The sequence below is a fragment of the Apus apus genome, chromosome 1, assembly GCF_020740795.1.
Source record: "Apus apus isolate bApuApu2 chromosome 1, bApuApu2.pri.cur, whole genome shotgun sequence".
In the NCBI taxonomy this organism is placed as follows: Eukaryota; Metazoa; Chordata; class Aves; order Apodiformes; family Apodidae; genus Apus; species Apus apus.
Genome location: NC_067282.1, coordinates 193,042,817 through 193,057,700, shown reverse-complemented (window position 1 = coordinate 193,057,700; position 14,884 = coordinate 193,042,817). Strand labels below are relative to the sequence as shown.

Below are 14,884 nucleotides of genomic sequence, written 5' to 3'. Positions count from 1 at the left end.
AGGGGTTTTGTGCCCTTGACTGGAAAATGAAGAAATACTAAGAACTAAAGCTAAGCCCTATCCCTAGCATTCATGGTATGAATCCTGATAGCCCTAGTGTGTGCAGGATCATACAGTGTTAGTGCTAACAGACACCAATCCAGGCTCCCTTCTGTATTCCTGGAACTGCTTCACGGAGGTGACCAAGCGTCTTCATCATTTTACAGGTGAAGAAACTGAAGTGCTGGGGGCAAAGGGACTGGTTTGAGGTGGCAGAGTGAAACAGCAGAGCTAAAGGAAAACCCAGGGGGGAGTATCTGTGAACAAGGAATAGTGTGCTTCCTTTCAGAAAGCCTTCCAAAGGCTTTATTGAAATCTTTGTGGGTTAATTGCAAATAAAATTTAAAAGGTCTACAGAATATTTTGATGAATTAGAAGGTGCAGATAGAACTGAAGCAAAACAGAGGGGTCAAAACCATCTGTCAGGTCTGAGCACATGCAGCATATGAACCAGATGTGCCATGACATGTAATTCTGCCACTCCTGAGAGCAGCATGTCTCACATGTTATAGTTAATAGGGGCTGGAACTCCACATCTGGCCTTTGGGAAATACACTGCCGTGGCACTGCACTTCACAGTACTTAGTAAAGGAGAAATTTGTCTGGTTTGGTCTGTCTACAATCTGTGGATTTTATCAGGTGTTACTTGAACAGGATGGAAATCTGTCTCTAGCCTGATATTTTGGCCAATATTCAGAACAGATTTAAAGCTCTGTAACAGGAGAAATAGAAGAGAAGGGAGAAGGCACTGTCTGCCCATCTGATTCCTTCTCTAGTCAAAGTGTGACTACTCACCATAGCATTTCTGTTGCTGTCTCCATTCTAGTATAACATCTCTCTCATGACTGACACATTACCACTAAACTTGTGTGTCTAGTCTAAAAATCGGCAGAACTCACTACCAAGAAATTCTCAAAAATTCAGCCTAAGAATCACTTTTGAAGATCTGTCCTATTCCTACTTATACTCCCTAATTCAATGCTTGATTGATAAAAAGTATTATGCTCTTCTTTTTTTCCCCACCTGATTTTTTATTTTTTTAATTGCAAGGCAGGAAGACATGGGAATACTTCAGAAAAAAACAGTTCCCTTTCCTATGGTTTCCTAAACACTGTGAATCTCCTGCAGTTACATACTCTTCCATATATTTCCTGATGCAGCATTGTACAGCCATTGATTAACAAAGCCAGGAATCACATCTGTCCCTCTGTTCCTTCAAGCTTTAAGCTTAATGTTATGGAGGCAGAGCCCAGCAAGGTGTGTAAAAGCAGCAGAGGGTGTACAGTTACTCGGTGTTGGGACCAGTTTGGTTTGGAGTTGATATGAGTGCCATGCAAGCTGGTGCTTCTTGGTGGAAAGAAGAGGGGTAACTAGCAATCAGATAATTCACTTTGCTACTGTTACAAAACATTACTTGCAGTGTCTCTGCTAATCCAGAAACCTCATGGTTATATTTACACGGTCTGGAGGTTATTCAAGCCTAATTTCTTCATTGCTGTTTTTTAAATTGTTCAATAAAAGGAATGTTTGAACCTATCTATGGAGCAGGCACGCCTCTCTCTGCCAACCACTGTCAGCGATGAGTTCCCACCCGTGGAGACACTAGAATTTCACTTCTACTGGAACTAAACTGTTAGAGAAAAAGCAGGTCATCTCTTCATGACACAACACAGGAAAAACGGGTTAGCTGCCAGTGAAACCCATCTCAAGAATGGGAGAATCAGGAGGGTGCAGACACTTTACTTGGTAAAATCTTGACAAGGGGATGAATATAGAGCTCGGACCATAGGAACCTGATATAGTGAACCCTGTTTCTGAACAGTATCCTTCTTACTAAAAAAGGAAATGAATAAGGCATTAGTTGCTAATGCAAATTTTTCAGAGGCACAACAACATTACTTTGTGCAAAGAGCAATACAGTAGAGTCTTTTGTATCTTTGAAAGGATATAAATCAGCCTTACATGGCAGCACAGTGTTGAACAGAAGCATCCTTTCTTGTGTCCCAGCACAATATAGTTTGCAGCCATTGCTGTACTCCAGGAATGCAGCAATACTCGGTGGTGATAAGCCCCTTTCCCTCCTGCATTTTCCACAATGCACGACACATACCCCTGCTGTGCCACGTATTTTGTGACTGTCTTAACCGCTGATGGTTCAGTCAGGGCAGAGCATTAGCAAAGACTGGTTCTGAAAGGATTCCCTGGGCCACAACACTTCTTACTGAGCTTAACACTTGTGCCATGCTGGAGGAATTTCAGTGCTTTCTGAGATGGGGTGGCATGAGGTGAAGCTGATACTCACAGGACGACTTCTACGTGGTCCAAAGCCCACTGATCATGACCTGTTCCGTTGTGACGGGGCTGCCACCAGCGCAGTAAGACTCCTTTCATTCGTGCCTCCCTGTTGTCACAAACACAAGAGCCTGTGAGAGCTCCAGACTACCAGTGGTTTCCACAGCCCTATTTACCCCCCCACCCCAAAAAACAGGAACTGTTTTTTGCAAAGTCAAAGTGTTATTTCTACATCCCCGAGCATCAACACACCAGACATGCAATGGTGAAAAATGCACACAGATAAGGAGGAATTCCTCCTCCACCCCCATCTTTAAAACAAGTATTCTGTTTTTCTTTCAAGTATATTGGTAAACACTACACTGGAATTTCTTAGTCTTCCGCTCAAGTTTTCTTCTTTGTTTACCCTCTCCTCAACTTTTTCCCTTACAGTGATGCAAAGAGTCTTTCTTAGCAGAAATCTGTCTTGTGCATTTAGAGGCAATGAAATGTGACTCAGTACTCACAGGGGAACATTATAAGACACTCTTTGGGCTTGTATAAAGTCCTTTGGCTGATGCTGTGCAATTACTTGCCATGTAATTCCATTATTTACACTGTATTGGAGGAGCACTGCCTTGTCTACAGTGTTAGGATCACTCAGATTGGTATTGCAACTGTCTGTTTGTGAAATACTTCCAATTTGCAAAACAAACATGATTTTGCTGTAAAACAGAGAGAGAAACCTATTTCAATATGCAAAAAGTATTCAAACAGGAATGATAGCATTTCCAGGTTTATTGCGTTTACTTTATTAAAACTTTGAGCATCCACAAGAATCATTACTTTTACTTGCAAAAGAAACTGTTCTCATATCTCTAAAACACACTTCCCCTTTCAAAGGAATGGTTTACTATGTATAATGTGTTGGTATATAGGTCAAATAAAGGTTGAATATAATAAGTTCCTAAAAGATTTCTCATATTCTACCCGTGTGTTCAAATAAGAAAGGAAGAGCCTGAGTTATATCTGGCCCATTTGCTAATTCATCCTCTTTCTAATCTTGCTTTAGACAAGTAAACACAAACCAGTCCAGAAAACTGTCACTCTATTAAGAGCCAGCAGAGACTGGTTGCATTTGTTTTTCCATGGCCAAAGAGCTCAATAGATGAAAAAGACACTCCCGTTCATTGCCAGGTGACTATAATTCTATTTGAAAATTGTAAGGGGAAAATGAGTTTGTAATGACTAACAACATATTTAGTCATGCCTGGCGTGGAGGCACACACAAACATGGGATTTGTCTTATCAGATCAGGCACTGATCCAGACAATCTAGTCTGGTCTTTGCCAGTGGCTTCATTGTCAGTGCTGGCTTACTAGACAGTGCTCTGTTTGGCATGACAAAGACATCTGACCTTTTCATCTGACACCGCTTCCTCCTCACTATCCATCTCCCAAATGGAAGTCAGAAAATGTTTTGCCAACCCCAATGTTTATCTGCCAGCCACATCTCACTGTGCAATGGAGCCAGGTCAGTCCATCCTCACCAATACTGGCCTATATGACTGCATGCACATATAATGAGTTTCTTTTCTCATGAGTATTTTAGGCTGAAAGCATTACCTTGCTCGGGTGAGATCCAGAGGCTTAGTCACAGCTTGTCTTATTTGACATCCATTAAAATAAAGTGAATCTCCATGGGCATAGGGTGCCAGCTGTCCACATCCATTCCCTATCACTCCCCCCTGAATGGTTTCCCAGTTTATTTCAGTTACTCTTTCAGATTCAAAATTATCTTTAATATAACTGGGGAGATCATGGCTAAAAATGGAGCAGTCATCACCTAAAAATGACACAGGGAAGTTATAAAACAACAAAACCCAAAATAATTGAGAAAATTGATTTTAATTTTAATTCCATTTAAGGTTGTGACCCAGTATACAGTGTGACTACAGGCTGAATATATTTCAGTAGATCCATTAATAATGTGCACATTGCTGAGCAGCACTCAATTTTAGAAAACTAAGGCTGCAATTATTATCTTTTACAGCAGTATAACTGCAAGAACTGCAACAGGGTTTCTCCTATTTTGCATTGACACCAACACATGAAACCTCAAATTGCCAGCTGAAGAGGAATATGTCTAAAACAGGGAAGGGTTCCAATCTTATCAAGTTGTGTCCTGGAAGACATTTAACACTGGCCCTACTCCCACAAAGCATTTTGAGTTTATCAAGGATCTTCAGGTACCGTCAGGGATGTGCTTTGCTGCTCCATGGTATGAGAGCAGAGCACTCTGTCCTGATGGGGTACAGAAGTGAGTCCCTCACAGGGACCAGCCACCAACATCTAGATCCCATGTACACATCTACTGGGAGTAGGTGCACCTTGGAAGGAGTACAGGGGTGGAAGCCATTTCTGGATAAGCAGGTAGCCACATTCTGCCTGTGATGAAGGCTGAATGGGTGTTACATACAGTGCCATAGAGCAGAGACTATTGATGCAATCCAGAAACAGTAAAGGGAGGGAAGAGCTGTTATTTGCAGCTTTGACAGATTATTAATTTAGAATTTGTTACTTAAGCATTCCAGTGATGAATTTAAACATGGTACATCACAATGTCTTTTTCATAGAAACATAGAATGGTTTGAGTTGGAAGGGACATTAAAGATCACCTAGTTGCAACCTCCCTGCATAGGCAGGGACACCTCCCACTAGACCATGTTGCTCAGAGCCCCACCCAAGCTGGCCTTGAACACTTCCAGGGATGGGACTTCCAAATTGTTTAATTCTGAGCTAGGCTGGACTGTGGCAGATCTGTAAGAAAGAAATTGAAGAAGTAAAACCTTGGTATCCTTCATCACAAATGCAAACAGCTCCAGTCGTGCAGTAGCCGTGACCGCTGCAGAGCTTAGGGCACGCCTCCCCGATGTACACGTGGTCAATTGCCCAGCTTTGCTTCTCTAGTTCTTCTCCCTTCTGAATCCACCTGAACTGAGTTGCACTGCAAATACCAACATCCAAACACTGTATTATGATGTCTAGCAATTAAACACATCAGTACAGCAACGTTCAAATACAACAGCAGCAGATGTAATGAAAAATGTTGTATGAAGAAGCTGTCACTTCACTAACTGGAAAGACCCACCCCGAATAGGTGCCACTACATCACTGGCAGTAGTCACTTCTATTAACAAAAAGCTTCCTCAAAAACATTAATTATATATCAGATCTAAATCCAGCAATAAGGAAGCATTTTTAATTCACCAGTTTTTCTAAGTGCCAACAGTGCCAGAAACAAGGGTGACAATTTACAGGCACACAGTGAGCTGACCTTTCAGTAACCTACCTGGATGAGACATGATCAGGCAGCTGGATAGTTATTCTTCTCCATGTGGAGCTGTTGACAGAATTATAGATGGTAGCTTCGTGGAATTGAAATGGGGAGCAGCCAATGCTATTAGATGATGAAGGAAGACAGTGAGTCTGGACAAGCTGCCATGAGTCTGTCCTGTAGGAAACAAAAAAATATATGGTTTAGAACGACTGAAAGAATAATGAAAGGGAAACAGGTAACTTCTAAGGCTCACAACATTGCCTGTCTTACTAAACAAAGCCAAGAGATTGTCAACAATAGTTTCCATGCTCTGTAGCCACAGATAGACATGGAGTGAGAGGCTTAAGCCCTGGATTTAGCCAGGAAGGACTTTTCAGAACCAGGTCTGAATGCTGTGAATCCCTTGGTGGGGATCAGAATCTAACACCAGAATCTAACCCAGAGCTTCTCTGCAAGGGCGACAGAAGAATTTTTTTTGGAGTTTACTCCTTAGTCTCTCTCTTACAGTTTTCAGAAGAGTCCCATGTTCACCCACAGTCATTTGAGCACAGAATATATCTTCACTTTTACAAATTATAATGTGCTACTATACTACAGCAAAGGAGACGGTGTTACCAATTGTTTGCTAGTTAAAGATCAAAACAGAATTAAGGAACTCCCACTTCATTATAGCTTGGTCCTAATATAGTTCTGTATCATACTAAGACAACAGTTTCCTGTGAATTGGGGTTTTCTTTGAGCACATTTTAAACAGGAGCATGTTCATGACCACAACTGCAAGCTCAGTGCCATGAATCTGTCAACATCTGGGATAAATTATACAGAGAATTTATGGAAGTTATGTAGACAAATCCCAGTGCTTGCAAAGAGGCTTTGTTCAGATCCTGTTACAAGATGAATATCAAAGTAATTGCTTTAATAAATAACAGCTCTCTGGGTTTTTTAGGTCTATATATTGCACTGTCATTTACCTGGCATCTTTTGTATACTCCAGCATCACAGAGTGGAGGTCCCCACAAGAATTTGCCTCACAGCCAACCACGATCTATAGCACAAAGAAAATTGGCTACTATAAGAAGTCATGTGATATATAATGAAATCTTGCTCTCCTTTTTTTTCTTTATGGGGTGTATAAAAGAGATTGCCAACTTAGATCTTGGACAAAATCCATCAAAAGGGGATGGAAAACAAAAGACACAATTATTTCAGATACTGCTTTTAGTGAATGGATTACTACTTTTACTTCATTGCTACTGTAATATTCAAACAGAACCCTAATATTAAGTTCCTAAAGTTCAAATTAAATATGTAAACATTGCTTCTGAAACACAAAGATGTAGCAGCTCCTTGGCATTTCAGAAAGTGTAACTGTATTAATTACCTATGAAATTTATAATTCATAATGAGAAAAATGCAGCTATACAATTGAAGTCATTCCAATTTAAGAATATAATTATTTGGAATTTAAAAGACCATACATATTTGTGTCATATTAGAGTGGAAAGATTACACTACCCAATATACAGTACAGAATAGATAAAAAACTACTAAATTTTGAGAGCACTGGAACCAAATGGCAGCTTTGCACTGGAGCTGAGATCTTTGTTTAGAAATAAATTCTTTTCTATGACTGGTGAAAAGGAGGAGAGAGTCAGGAGAGAAAAATTTTGCAATGAGAGTTCAGTAATCCGAACTATTAAATGTTGGTGGGTTATCATAATTTTGGCCATAAAATAGAGGAAAATAAGCAGGTGGGTGGGGGAGTCTTGGCATTCAATAGTATAAAGCATGTCAGGCTTCTCTTTTGTATAATTTCTTCGAAGGTGGCATGCTATGTGAGAGGGAGAAGCAGTGCTTTAGGGATTATATTACACAGTCGATGTAAAACAGGCAACCATGTTGAGAAAAGGTGAAAATATCGATTAGTGGCAGATGGAAATTTCTGGAACTGTATTGTCAAACAGAAGAGCCAGAAATCTCCCCCACAACATAACAAGAAAATGGATGACTGTTTTTATAACCTGCTTTCATATTAGTTCCTGCCTTATTTAACACATAGTCCTTGGGGAAGGGCCTAGAACATTTCTGGACATCAGCTACTTGTTGCCTTTGTCCAGTGCCAAATTCTAACTTAAATCAGAGTAAAACATTCAGAAATATTTCTCTGATTATTTAGGTCATTTGCCATGACACAAGTAAGTAGAAGGGGTCATTCTAGTTGAGCACATTTTCCATATGACACTCTTCTCCATCCTGTCTCTACCTTGCCTTTTCTGCTTATTAACAAGTTAAATCTTTCTGGTTCCCATTACCTACACTTCAGAATTTCCTTTAAATTCTAGTAAAATTAATTATTATTCATCCAATTAGGCATCCTAGATAGAAGAAGAATTTCTGGTGACACATCAATCGATTTTTCAATGCATACTTTACTTTGGAGGGAGAGACAACATTTCTTACTTTAAACTGCATCATGTATCCTGGCTGTATTATGAGCTCCCTGGAGGACAGGATGTTGTGTGTTTTGTCCTTTTTCTTATTTGGCCAGTAGAGATGGAATGATGGATTTCCACAGAACCCTGCAGTCCTGACTGCATTAGGGTAAAAACTCCAGTTTTCTTCATGAGAGGTGCCTTCTATTAACAGGAGTTAAAGACAATTACTGCATTGTCTCGGTAAATATCAAGGCTTAGTAATGCATCCACAGAATCACTAGAGACAGTACTTTAGTGATATAAACACTAAGTTCATGCTGTCATGACAAGCAGTAAGTAAGCTACTAACAGACATAATTAAAACATCTGCTACAGAGAGGTAATTAAAATGCCTAAATAAAGAGTTGGACTGCAATATAACTTTTTGTCTATACACACGCCCAGATACACATGTATGTGTGTATGTACATTCACACACCCCTCCTAGTGGCAAGCAGAACAGTATATCAACAGCATTAGTTGACAAAAGGAAAAATTTACAGAGCTAAAAAAAAAGCATGTGTGCAACCTCCCGCGGCTTGTCTTAGGTAAGATGATGCCAGATTAGCTGTCACAGCCTGTCTTACCATCATCAAACGTATCTACCAGCTGGCTGGGGTTGATCTCTGCTCCCCCGATCAGGATGTTATCCAGCGCCCACTGCGCGCGGTCGGGGCCCGAGACCACCAGCCCGTTGCTGATGGCAAAGGGCTGCCACCAGCGCAGGCGCGTCGTGTTGGTCAGCGCCTGCTCGGGGAGGAGGATGTAGTCATGCCTGACTGAGATGTATTTCTGATAATCCATCTCGTGAAGCAAAGTCCAGGATATCCCTAGAATGAAGAGAGGCAGGTTTCGTAATAATAAAAATACAAGTGCACAATAGAATATTCTAAGAGATCAGGGGACCTTATAGTGACTGTCCGATGCCTGAAAGGGGCCTGTAAGAAGGCTGGGGAAGACCTGTTCACAAAGGCAGGTAATGACAGGACACAGGGCAATGGTTTTAAGCTAGAAAAGGATAGATTTAGGTTGGACATTAGGAAAAAGTTCTTTGATACAAAGGTGCTGGATCACTGGAACAGGTGGCCTACAGAGGTGGTGGAGGCCCCATCCCTGGAGACATTCAAGGTGAGGCTCCATGGGGATCTGAGCAATCTGTTCTAAGTGTGAGATATCCCTGCTTATTGTAGGGGGGCTGGACTAGATGAGCGTTAGAGGTGCCTTCCAACCCAAGACATTCTATGATTCTAAGGAAGATAATATAAAATAAAAAAAAACCAGCTTCTTCTGATAGAAAAAGAATTGTTCTTCTGATAGACAAATCTTAACTTCTAAGTGTAGTTGGCAATGGTTACTCACTGCAGGACTAATCTTGTAATCGTATCAAGGGATCAAATTAGCAGGAAGCCACTGATTACTGAAATCAGGCAGGAGGATTATGGAAAACTGAGCAACAGATAGAAATTTTAGATGGGGAAAAATTTACGAGGACAAAACTAGTTTTACAACTTAAAATTACTTTTTTTTTTAATCTCTCTGACAACTTCTCAGATATTCATAGTATACAAGGCTGTAGCTTAAATGAAACTACAAGACATACTTACCTCCATCAATAGAATAATCTAGCAACACTCCCTCCTTTCTGCAAGTTGGTCTGTGGCATGTTGTCATGTTGTTCTCACTCCCAATTCTCCCCCAGTACTGTAGAAATCTAAGAGTAAATGTATAAGTGTACATCTGTTTACATCTGCACAGACCGAGGCGTTTGCTGAAAATATTCAAGATGCCAGCATTTTAAAGCAAGTAACATTGATGTGCAAGTAGAACAAAGGTTTCCAAAAACATTGCCTAGTAAATCCCATGGGAACCTCACGAAATTAATCAGTCCTGCCTCTGGGAGTGAGTAACGCCTTGCAATGGTACCATGGGACTGACTTCTAGAGCAGCTTTGCTAACAGTTCCTTGGGACTCCTGGTAGAAAGGGGACTAAACACAAGTTATCAAACTGCCCTCACAGCAATGAAGATCATAAAAGAAGTTGATTAACTAAGGCAAGGTCAGTGGAGGCCACTGAAATGGTTTGGGCTGGAGCACATGCCCTGTGAGGAGAAGCTGAGAGACCAGGGCTGGTTTAGTCTGGAGAAGATGGCTGGGACTGGGAGACAGTGGTCATACATTGAAAAAAGGATATGATGGGGAAAAAAATAATTACTGTGAGGGTAGCTCAGCACTGGAACAAGCTGTTCAGAGAGACTGTGGGATCTTTGTCCTTGGAGGTTTTCCGGACCAAACAGGTCAAAGCCCTGAGCAATCTCATCTGAATTCACTGTTGACCTGGCTTTGAGCATGAGGTTGGACTCCCTGAGGCCTCTTCCTTCCTGAATGGTCATGTGATTCAGTGAATTCTTGCTGAATTATAGAAGTGAGACTGCGTGGCTCCATTACAGCCATACAGCCAAGGGAAATGATGGTGAAGTTATCTCCCGTGGTCTAAACTAACCTTTTCTACAGCTTGTGGGTGGAGTGGGTGTTGTACAGGCACCCAGGAGAGGACAACCAACAGAGCTGATGTTCTGAACTCAGTGGGGGACACAGCTGGTGCCTCCAGGAGTGGAGGCAGAAGTGCCCAAGCGATAGCAGTATCTCACCTCTTTGGAGAACAGGTGTGGTCGACTTCAGGACGTGCCTGGGGAAGGGGACCTGCTGCTTAACCAGGGCATGGCAGACCCTTTTCACTGTCCTATGGTGAACCTTGCTCTTTGTGGCTTATCTGAAAGCATCAGTGCTTTGAGACTCATAATCTAGTGGTTACCTGAGATAACACTATGCTTGTATTGGCCTAGGAATTCCCTGAGCTATGTCACCTACTGTCTTGTCAGTTTAACAGAGTTCCCCATTAAAATGACATGGAAACATGACCTACTTTGCCCCTCGCAGGTCCAGATCTTGAGTGACAGCCTGCCTCACAGTTGCACCTCCAAAATACAGAGTTGTGTCTTCTGCAAGAATCCCACACTCAGTACAGGTATTTCCACCTTCTAAGGACATCCATAAATCTGGTTTAATTTCTTCGTTGTCAAAGCGCTCTTTCAGGAAAGTCTGTAAGTAAAGCACAGGTGATGATGATCTTAAGCCTTTCTGATGACCACAGCCAGAATTGACCTAAACACGTTTGAAGGGCTCATGAACACTGTAAAAATTATTTTTCAGAGTGAGTGAACATCATCGCTTTTGGCTGAACATGGAGCCACTTGAATTGAATTGGCTAAATATGAAAATATGTTAGATTTAAACATATTTGGAGAGTAACAGAGCACATTAGAATTTGCATGTGCAAATGAATGGGTCTAATTCGTAACTGTGGTTATCAAGACTATGTAACACCACTCCAGTACATACCTAGTATGTATGGGCAAAACTGCTCTTTTGTATTTTTCCCCAGTAAAACCAGTACTGAAATTAAATTTTAGGGTTATTGTAGTGAATGTGTATTTATGCAAATCTCTGCACAAATATTTGCAATGAAAACTATCTAGAATATATCTCTGATTTCCACTTGCCTCCAGGTGTGTAGTAAAAGCAATGCCATGAGTAAAATCCTGGCATTAAGGAGGTAGTGATAAGACTCCCCTAAAATTGCTAGGATTTGATCCCTAAAACCAGAAGATTATAATAATTCAAATGACATGATAACTGAAAAGTTCAGTAGTCTTTTTTTGTGTTTCTTTATACAAAATGCTGCTTAACCTGTTGTTTCTGTGGACCACATACCTATTCTGTTCTTATCTGATGCAGAAAAATGAGATGGTAAACACTGCATTTTAAACTAATTTGGAGCTCCTTATACATTCTTTTCTAAATATGTTAAGTTTAAAAAATATTTTAACTTTTAAATTCACAATATCTAACTAGAATTCATTCACTTGTTATAGGGTAACACTAATAAAAGCTAGATGAATTAGTTTTCTGGAATTTTATGTCATTTTCTTTTATTCCCTATGTCAGTAAGCTCTTTCATGATAAAGAATCTTTCTTTGTGTCTTCATCAAATATAATCATACGTGTGAGTTCAATTTAGATCATATAATGATGATCCAAGGATGAATAGAGAACTTATCACAGTTTTATCAGGCAGTGTTATCTGCAAAGGAGCAAATAGTTCTTGGATACTGCTCTAATAGTTTTGTCAAAAAATGAGAAAAGGGCTGAAAATGGATTTGAGTACCACCAGGCTGACAGGAATCAAAGCTAAGTTTCCAGTGGGATTGATCTTCTCTCTCTCTCAGCCAAATACTTGGCAAAAACATGAAAAAAATTACCTTCAGTGTTTGGGTCAGATAGCAGTTTGGTCCCGAATAGCCAGGGTCACAGATGCATTGCTCATTCAGGCAGTCTCCATGACCTCTACAGTTTTCCAGACAACCAGGGCCCAGATAGAAGTTATCAATGGCCCACTGCATGTCTGAGTATTTCTGGTAGAACCGAAACCTCACAGGACTAGATAGAAAGGAATGAAAAAAACCACAGACATATGTATGAAACGATTTCTGTCAATTGAAAAAAGGTGGGTGAAACACAATATACTCAGGACTGTACTACCCTCCAAGTTTCTACAAGTAATATTTGGCAGCATTTGTTGAAATCAATTTTATACATATCCATATCTTCTTCACACGTGCTACCTACAATATATGTACAGATTCCAGATGCTGCTGAAGCTGGAAAAAGCTATTCTGGCTTCTTGCAAGAGAATTTCAATTTTGGTTTTACTTCTTGAGCAGATGACTCAAAGAATAAAATAAATTTTAATTTTTCAGAACAAGACAAATGGTTTGCATATGTGCAGATGACTGCAGACAATAAGGGTAACTTTTCCACTCAGTAAGGTCATAAATCTACTCTCTAATTGACTGTGGCTGTCTGAACAGGGCAGAACATACTGTACTGGAGCAGACTGCATAGAAGCACTGGTAACTTTGCTGGTTGTTCAGACCAAGAGTCGTGGTCAGTCTTGATTGATAGGAAATAAAATTATGCTGCATATGTAATGAACGTGAACACTGCTAGTCTGCACTTTCCTTGAAAGAAAATGAACTGGCAGATGTATCCCCTGATGTGTTTTTCAGAAGGTACAGAATCCAAGACAAAGTTAGTAGCTAATTCATACTTACTTGCCCACAAGGTTTTCAGGCAGTGAGTAAGTTACCCTTTTCCATCCTTTTGTGGGAAAGAAGACAGATGGCTGTGAAACACTCCCAGAACATTTTGGATCAGCTGGCAAACACTGAGGTACTAAGTAACTCCAACTAACACCGAAGTCAGTTGAATACTGCACATGGACCTGATTTTGTGCAAGTTTTTCAGAAGTTTTGCATCCAACAGAAACCTAATGAAGAAGAGAGTGTAAGCAAATTAGAATTTATTGTGATGGGTTATTGGAGTTTAAACAAATATTTAAACCTGAAAACTGACTACAGAGTTTTGCTTGAAATGATGTCAGTAGGAGCACTTCTATAGTACTGGTCATCTGCAGATCTCATCAATATTCCCAAGACTGAAAACAGACATAATATTCACTATATTTGTCTAGTTAGCTCATATTTCTGGATTTCCAGGTTTTGACACTTGTGCCTCAGACCCCAGCACCCCAGAACTGATAGTTAATCTACCCTCCCACACAACCTAAGACTTGAATATTTCAGAGGAGGCCACCCAGATCAGTTATGCCAGGTGCACCTTCTATATGGGACAGATGGGCAAAAAGCTCTTACAACTTCCATATATGGATGGGTTATTTTTTTCAATTTAGGTAAAACAGTGTATGAAGGACAGTTTGGGAGCAGGTTTGACATAAGTACATGAGAACACAGGAGTACTGTTGACACTTTTGAACTGCTTTTCCTTCACCAAGCAGCTGTAACAAGACAGGCACGTTGTCTGTGTAATATCCTTATTACATGAAGTCCATACAACTGCTGTGCTGGAAGAGATGAGTGAGCCACCTCTGAGAGCAGCCTGCCATATTCAAGCTGACCAACACAGTGTAGGTGAGAAAAATGAGGATGTCCTACTAATAATTCTTTTCCCTTAGGGAACGGCTCACGTGTGGCGTTATACATCATCCTACCTCTTGAAAAGTCTACTTAGGTGTGGAGCAAAATGGGTTTTTCAATAATTATTGGATCTCTCTCTGCAGACAGAGATTTTACCTTGAACTGCATAATCCAGCCTTCTGTAGGAGTCAGGTCGTGGGTGACTGCATAGACCTCTCTGCCATCATGGCTCCCGCAGATCATGACGCCATCAGGAGAATCACAAAACCTCTCAATCGAGCAATCATCATGGAATAACCAGTGTTCATTCACTTGAAAATAAATGGGAATGTCAGCAATAGACAATGACAACATAAATTAAAGAAAACAGGGAGTAGTGTTAACCACTAAAGGTGATTCATAGCTTTATTTTTCAACCTATGTGAGAAGTATTTAGTATTGCTCCTGAGAATGTCAGTACCCCATCTTCTCCATGTACATATTTATTACATTTATTGCTCAAAGCACCTCTTACTATTCTCTTGCGTAAGCATTATAGCATTATTTGTTAATGTTCAAGAAGTAAGGCTCTGAGACTTACTTAAAACATAGACTTCTGTTGCACTGGACATTATTGGAGAGCTTTTTTATGGGTGCTGCCTACAAGTCTGCACAAAGGGTACCCTGGCACTGTTGGCTGTTTACCTTTGTAAACATTCAGAAACACTT

At 40.5% G+C, this 14,884-nt stretch overlaps 1 protein-coding gene across 1 annotated transcript in view; it reads right to left on the bottom strand.

Moving 5' to 3' along the window:
* RELN (reelin) overlaps nucleotides 1-14,884 on the bottom strand; it is a 288,920-nt gene that overhangs the window by 8,359 nt on the left and 265,677 nt on the right. Inside the window, exons 51-63 of the mRNA XM_051610928.1 lie at nucleotides 14,333-14,487; nucleotides 13,295-13,509; nucleotides 12,443-12,620; nucleotides 11,047-11,222; nucleotides 9,728-9,834; nucleotides 8,711-8,953; nucleotides 8,110-8,285; nucleotides 6,621-6,694; nucleotides 5,662-5,823; nucleotides 5,159-5,316; nucleotides 3,936-4,155; nucleotides 2,838-3,035; nucleotides 2,342-2,440 (exon numbers count right to left, since the gene is read on the bottom strand). Coding sequence (XP_051466888.1) covers nucleotides 2,342-2,440; nucleotides 2,838-3,035; nucleotides 3,936-4,155; nucleotides 5,159-5,316; nucleotides 5,662-5,823; nucleotides 6,621-6,694; nucleotides 8,110-8,285; nucleotides 8,711-8,953; nucleotides 9,728-9,834; nucleotides 11,047-11,222; nucleotides 12,443-12,620; nucleotides 13,295-13,509; nucleotides 14,333-14,487 — 2,161 coding nt within the window. The remainder of the gene's footprint in view (nucleotides 1-2,341; nucleotides 2,441-2,837; nucleotides 3,036-3,935; nucleotides 4,156-5,158; nucleotides 5,317-5,661; nucleotides 5,824-6,620; nucleotides 6,695-8,109; nucleotides 8,286-8,710; nucleotides 8,954-9,727; nucleotides 9,835-11,046; nucleotides 11,223-12,442; nucleotides 12,621-13,294; nucleotides 13,510-14,332; nucleotides 14,488-14,884) is intronic.